Raw genomic sequence first — 7,510 nt, 5'->3', positions numbered from 1 at the left:
TACTGTGTAAGAACTGAAAAAATTGTAATATTAATTTATTAATTCACTTAGGATAACAATACACCCATTACATGCTAACACAAATAATCCTTTTATAGATGATAATTATGTTTTCCAAAACTATATATACATATACATATATATATATACATACATATATACACATATACATATATATACATATGTGTATATATATATATATATATATGGTGGTGTTTTACCTTTTTGCAAATCTCTGGCTGAATAGAAGACATCTGAATTTTTATCACTCCTTCTGTATTCAATCCATTGCGCTATCACAGGACACAAAGCCTCTGGAAAATCCACTGAACATTCATGCGGGAAAGAACATGGAAAGGCAGATAACAACTTATTATTATCAACACTGTTGATCTAGCAGTGAAGCCCTTAAAATGCACACTGCGAGAACCATTCGATCGAAAACTTTACTTTTGGACAAGTAAAGCTTCAGGATTCCTCTGTACACAGCACAGGCAGCATGAGAAAGGTCAGAGCCAAGGTGTAAAAGGAACAGCACAGAAACAGCCTTTCTCTTTTTCTTTTTCCCTCCGACGCTGAGTTACACGGAGACTAGCCGTAACTCAAGATGGCAACCGTCTCTTATACTTCAGGTCGTACAATGACGTCACACAGGGACAGATACGCCCTCTCTCCTGGAGGTTTTACTACATTTCCCAGGACGCTTTGCGAACAGCGACGCTATTGGCGCCGACGGAAGAGCCCTTGACTGAGCGGAAGAAGAGGATCTCAAGCTGGGAAGGTGAGGACGCTAGGAGCTGTGAAGCAGTAAGTAGCCGCCTAGGTGTCTTCTCTTCAGGTTTAGGGACACAGCTAGGGTACGAATCCTTGGGGAGCGTGGGGTGGCCCGTCTTTAACCCTGGGGCCTCAACCTCCTGCGTTTTTCCACTCCACCTGGGAGCGCAGAGAAACAAAACGTTGCTGTGGAGGCAAGTCTCCTTATTAAAATCGTGTTGTTTTAAGTTTTCTTGAGACGTGCTGGAGGGAATTCGGGCTATTGTCGCAACACAAGCAAGGGTCGTTGGCGTGAATTTGTTGCGACCGGAGGGGCGGGGCTGGTGACAGTCTGACTCAGCTTCTGCAGCAGTGGTTCTCAATTGGCTGCACGTGAGAATCACCTGAGATGCCTTTTTAAAAATACAGATGCCCTGGCTCCACACCAGACCAGTAAATCAGAATCTGTAGAGTGTAAGATAGTGAGCACTCGTTCTTGTAAAGCGTCCAAAGTGTTAATGTTGTGCAGCCAGGGTTGAGAACCACGCTTTTAGTGGCTGATTCTGACCCCCTTGAGAATCCTGATTAGGGCCACCTGAGCCAGGGCTCCCCTTCCACTCTAACCTGCCTCGGCTCTACCACACACATTTGGGTGAAATTGATAATTACTCTTTTGGTAATTCGTGTGGTGGTGCTGGAAAGACAGGCCATAGTTTCTTATTTACAACCTGCTGTTTATTCTGAATAAAGGTTAGGGACTCTTCATTTTTCTTGCCATTGTTTTCACTTCTGCCTACTTTTTTGCTACTGGGACAAACTGGAAGAAGTGGAAAGTGGAAGAGTCACGTTTAAATAGGTTTTATCTTGTTGCTTATGAGAAGTGCTGGGGAGTTCCCATTGTGGCTCAGCGGCTAACGAACCCAACTAGTATCCATGAGGATGCAGGCTGGATCCCTGGCCTTGCTCAGTGGGTTTAGGATCCTGCGTTGCTGTGAGCAGTGGGGTAGGTCCCAGAGGTGGCTAGGATCTGGCATTACTGTGGCTGTGGTGTAGGCCAGTGGCTACAGCCCCTATTTGACCCCTAGCCTAGGACCTTCTATGTGCTACAGATGTGGCCCTAAAAAGCAAAAAAAAAAAAAAAAAGTTCTGAAAAGTATCGGTTAAAATTACATTTGACATTGTTTATGGACTTATGATATCCTTTATATGTGAATACATAAATGAATGAATTTCAATGAAAAGATGTTAGGGTACAATTTGGGCTTTGATGCAGGAATTTGTTCAGATGTGATGGTTAGCATTTGATAGGTAGATAAATAACCATTACCTAACATGTTTTCTCTTTCCCAGAGTTTGAGCTTCACCTCCTTCACGATTGAGCATGGGAGAGAAGTCAGAAAACTGTATGGTTTCAGAGGATATGTTCAATGGTTTGAAAGTTACAGATACCCACGAAGCAGAATGTGTTAGCCCTCCAGTTGCTAATGCCAAAGATGACCATACCCAGAGCAAGCTGCACAAGGATGTTGAGGCTCGTCCCCAGGAAGACCAGGAAGAAGAGGAGTGCTTTCATGACTCTAGTGCCTCATTTGAGGAGGAGCCAGGACCCAACAAGGTTGAGAACAAATCTGATGATGATGTGAATTCCTCTGAACTAGATGAAGAATACCTAATAGAACTGGAAAAAAACATGCCAGATGAGGAGAAAAAGGTATATATTACATTTATTGTGCATGATTTGCTATGTTGTCTAGCTTCCTTTTGTTTTTGTTTTTTTTTTTTTAATGGCCTCTTCTACCGAATACAGAAGTTCTGGGTCACTCATTGAATCTGAGCTGCAGCTGCCCACCTACACCAACACCGGATCCACATTTTATCCATAAAATGAGAGGGAAAATTGTTACTTGTGTTTTCATTTAATCCTTAGGACATACCTATGATATGCATACTGTTAGCATTCTGTAAGAGAACAGCTAAGAATAGTATAGCAGCTTGCCTGGAATCACATATCTAATAAATGGCAGAACTAACCTTCAAAGCTGGATTTCTTTGATTTCCAAGCCAAAGTATAATGTAGAATTTAATAACAAAAACAGCTGTTTTCCTACAAAGCAGATGCTGTAATAAAACGTATACTCTGCTGCTACTTTGCCCCTGGGCTAGTGACTGTGCAACTCTCTCACTTCGGGAGACAGAGGCTTGGTGTCCTCCATACTGATCTCATAAGTAAGGTCACCTGAAAAGTTACCGTAATATCTGAGTTTGTCTGCAACGAACTTGAAAGAGGTTTGTAACTCATGCCTCCGAGGAGCTCACTCGCTGAACAGGTTTTGATGGATTGGTGATGGAATGAGATGCTAATATGCAGTATAACAGTGGGAGTGAGGATGTAGTGAGAGGTGAGGTGAAGCAACTTGTCTGTGTTCCTCCTTAAGCACTTTTCGATATCAAATCTGTTGTTTTTAGCTTTGGCGTGCCACCAGAAGAAAGGATAAAGGATAAGTATAGCCAAGTTTGTAAACTGTTTCAGCAGAAATGGCTTGGAAAATTAAATCGAGTACCATTCAGTAACATGAGGGAAATGATTTTCCAGAAAGCGAGTGCTTGGTTCAGCTTTCAAATCACTGGTGCAGGCTTTTTAGAAACATTAATTCTGATACCTTAATATATTTTGCCCTGCTAAAGTGAGTTTTCTCCAGTGCCATCATTTGGACAACCAAGTGGTTTATCTCAGAGTGTTACATGCTTTGTTCCCCATTCCCATTATAATAAAACATTTTTTGTCTCCTGATCAGGAAATTTTAAGTTCTGTAAATATTATTTGAATATTTTTTGAAATATTATTATTGAAAAATTACTTGAAATAATTCCTTTTATTGTTTATAAACTAAATATCCTAAGTAGCAAAATACTTTTTAAGTTTTTTCTTTTTAAAAAATTACAGTATTTACATATTATGAAACTTTTAAGTTCTCATGTGAACAGCTCAATGAGTTTTGATGACTATGTACACCTGTGTAACACACCAGTTGTAGTTCTCCCCTATTCTTTTTTTTTTAGTGCTGTTGTGGTAAATATCTCTGTGAAATTATTAATAGGAAAACCACCAAAGCAGATGAAGAAATGCCTCTTTGCTGCTCATAAGGTTTGGTTTTGTAGGTCACAAGTGGCCAAAACATAGGAAAACTCTCAACCTCACTAATTTTAAATGCAGGCGTTCCCTTCATGGCTCAGAGGTTAACGAACCCAACTAGGATCCATGAGGATGTGGGTTTGATCCCTGGCCTCCCTCAGTGGTTAAGGATCTGGTGTTGGCATGAGCTCTGTTCGCAGTGGTGTAGGCTAGCAGCTGCAGCTCCGATTGGACCCCTAGCCTGGGAACTTCCATATGCCACAGGTGTGGCCCTAAAAAAAAAAAGCAAAAAATAAAAATTTGAAAAAAAAAAAAAAAAACAATTAGGGAGTTCCCATCATGGTGCAGCAGAAATGAATCTGACTAGGAACTGTGAGATTGCAGGTTTGATCCCTGGCCTTGCTCAGTGGGTTAAGGATCTGGCGTTGCCATGAGCTGTGGTATAGGTCACAGACGTGGCTTGGACCTGGCGTTGCTCTGGCAGTGGCATAGGCCGGCAGTTGTAGCTCCAATTGGATGCCTAACCTGGGAACCTCCATATGCCCCGTGTGTGGCCCTAAAAAGACAAAATAATAATAACAATTTTTAAATGCAGATTAAAACACTATATTCACTTCTCAGATCAGAACATTGCTCTGATGTTGACAAGGAAAGAACTCCTGTGCCAGTGTTGGGAGTTTGAATTGCTACATCATTTCTGTGGGATACAGATATCAAATTTTTATGTGAACTTTTCTTTAGATTAGGGCTCTCAATAGAACCTTCTGCAACAGTGGGAATGGTCTGTATCTACACTGTCCACTATGGTAGCCACTGGCCATTGGCGACCACATTTCAACAGTAATCTGATTGGTGAGCAGTTGAAATGTGACTAGTACAGCTGACAACTAAAATTTTAAAAATTCTTGGAAATTCCCTGGCAGCACAGTGGGTTAAAGATCCAGCATCATCACTTCTGTGGCTTGGGTCACTACCATGACCAAGCACAGGTTCAATCTCTGGCCCGAGAACTGCATGCCACAGGCATGGCCAAAAAAAAAAAAGAAGAAGAAATTATTAATTCATTTGAATTTAAATAGTTACTTGTAGCTAGTGATTGCCCTATTGGATTGTATGGCTTTAAACCTCTTGTTCTCTTTTAGTCATTTATTTTAAGGAAGTTATTAAATATGTGTATAGATGTATATATAAAGATATGTTGTAGGGTCATTCATAATTTTGGAAAACTAGAGCTGGCATTGAACAGAGGATGTTGCTTTAAACAGTTTTGGCATACGTATGCAGTAGTGTATAATAGTTATTAAAAGGAAGGAGATAAATCTTAGTGTTGACATGGAAAACTACCTGTAATGTTAAATGAATTAAGCAGATGTGGTAATATGATTTATAATAAATATGTACTTGGTATCTGACCAGTTCCTGGCACAGAGTTCCTAAAACCTTTGAAATTTCCTAAGTGAAAAGAGGTCAAGGTATATTTTGTTATTCATAACAAGCCCCTTTCAACCATATCTTAGTTAATGTCAGGGAGGTGACTTTTGGAAAGCCCCTAAGGATGAGGTCTGTCAAAATTTGGAGCTCTCGGTCCCATCCCACTCCACCACCACCTCTAGGGAAGGGAAAGGGGCTGGAGGTTGAACTAATCACTAATGACAGTGATTAATCCATCATGCTTATGTGATAAAGCCTCCAAAAAATCTCAGAAGGATGGGGATCAGAGAGCTTCAGAGTTGGTGAACACATGTAGGTGTTGTAAGGGTGACACATCCTGAGGGCATGGAAGCTCAGTGCCCCTTCCCACAAACCTTGCCCTATGCACCTCTTCCATCTGACTGTACCTGAGTTATATCCTTTATAGTAAAGTGGTAATCTAATAAGTAAACTTTTCCTGAGTTCTGTGAACTGCTCTAGCAAATTAATTGAACTTGAGAAGGTGGTCATAGAACTGCCAATTTATAGCCCATGGGTCAAAAGCAGAGGTGACAGCCACAAACATACATGGAGTTGGAGGGTGTTATGCTAAGTGAAATAAGTCAGAGAAAGACAAATACCATATGGTATGATTTATATGTGGAATCCAAAAAATAGTGAATATAAAAAAAAGAAAGCAAACTAGTGGTTAGCAGTGCAGAGAGAGAAGGGGGAGAGGCAAGATAGATAGGAGTGGGAGACTAAGAGTTACAAACTTCTGTATATAAAACAAGCTACAAGGGTATATTGTACAATATGGGATGTAGCCAATATTTTATAATAACTATAAATGGAGTATAACCTTTAAAAATTATGAACCACTATATTGTACATCTGTAACTTACGTAATATTGTACGTAAAGTATACTCAACAAAAAGGAAAAAATATGGAGTTCCCGTTGTGGCGCAGTGGTTAACGAATCCGACTAGGAACCATGAGGTTGCGGGTTCGATCCCTGGCCTTGCTTAGTGGGTTAACGATCTGGCGTTGCCGTGAGTTGTGGTGTAGGTCACAGACGCGGCTCGGATCCTGCATTGCTCTGGCTCTGGCGTATGCTGGCGGCGACAGCTCTGATTAGACCCCTAGCCTGGGAACCTCCATATGCTGTAGGAGCGGCCCTAGAAAAGACAAAAAGACACAAAACAAAACAAAACAAGACTTGCCCTGTGGCTGAGAAGATAATCTAGGCTCAAATGGGTGATGGTTCTCGGCATAACTCATAGATCAAGAGTAATGGAAAAGGAGTTCCCTGGTGGCCTAACAGTTAAGGATTCATTGTCACTGCTGTGGCTTGGGTTTGATCCTGGCCTGGGCCTGGGAACTTCTGCATGCTGCAGGCACAGCTGAGGAAGGAAAAAAAAAAAAAAAAGGAATAATGGAGGAGGAGGGCAGTAAAGTTTGGGTTAAAACAGTCAAAATCTCTTAAGGAAAGAACTGTGTATGTGTTTCAGCAGCAGTCTTAGCTCTTTGTGAAAACTTAAATGTAGATAGTACTATCCAGAAGAATGAGATTTTTAACTACCATTTGAGAGGTGCTAGATGTACAAACCAAATAAGTGATTGTTATTTATATATTTATTTGGCTTTTTAGGGCCACACTGGCAGCATATAGAGGTTCTCAGGCTAGGGGTCAAATTGGAGCTGTAGCCACTGGCCTACACCACAGCTCACAGCAACGCCAGATGCCTAAACCCAGTGAGCAAGGCCAGGGATCAGACTTGGGTCCTCACGGATACTAGTCAGATTCGTTTATACTGAGCCACAGTGGGAACTTCCACATAAGTGATTCTTAAAGGCTTGTCTGAGGTGGACGTATCTGATAGATGAGAATTATTGCTGTAATAATATGATACAAAGATGCTTACAGTTTGGGAACCTATAGAATATACTGCCTTGTGGTGGCACCTTCATGGGCTGCTCATCACCGTGGAGTTCTTAGGCCTCATGTGTAAGTAAGTTCTCTGCATACTTCTTATGCATGCACTAAAGTTTAAGGACTGCTGTTGTGGGGCCTTGCACATTAATCCTTCATTGAATAGCTGAGTAAGTAAAGTTCTATCCCATGAGGGTTCTTAAAAGTTAGAGATTTTATCTCATTCATTTATTTTAAAAAGTTTGCATTTCTTCCACATGCCAGGTATTGTTTAAGGCAC

The 7,510-nt window shown here is 41.0% G+C and overlaps 1 protein-coding gene across 3 annotated transcripts in view; it reads left to right on the top strand.

Moving 5' to 3' along the window:
- The window catches only part of TTC1 (tetratricopeptide repeat domain 1), a 57,168-nt gene continuing 50,308 nt past the window's right edge, over positions 651-7,510 (top strand). The window contains exons 1-2 of one of the 3 annotated variants that reach the window (XM_005672575.3): positions 651-781; positions 2,104-2,464. In XM_005672575.3, the coding sequence (XP_005672632.1) occupies positions 2,135-2,464 (330 nt within the window). In that variant the 5' untranslated portion in view covers positions 651-781; positions 2,104-2,134. Of the gene's footprint in view, positions 808-840; positions 969-2,103; positions 2,465-7,510 lie in introns of those variants that run through there. The other 2 variants (XM_003134097.5, XM_021076916.1) reach the window with 2 other exon arrangements.

This window comes from Sus scrofa, chromosome 16 (genome assembly GCF_000003025.6).
Source record: "Sus scrofa isolate TJ Tabasco breed Duroc chromosome 16, Sscrofa11.1, whole genome shotgun sequence".
NCBI lineage: Eukaryota > Metazoa > Chordata > Mammalia > Artiodactyla > Suidae > Sus > Sus scrofa.
The sequence above is the reverse complement of the archived record's forward strand: the minus strand, read 5'-3'. Positions and strand labels throughout refer to the sequence as shown.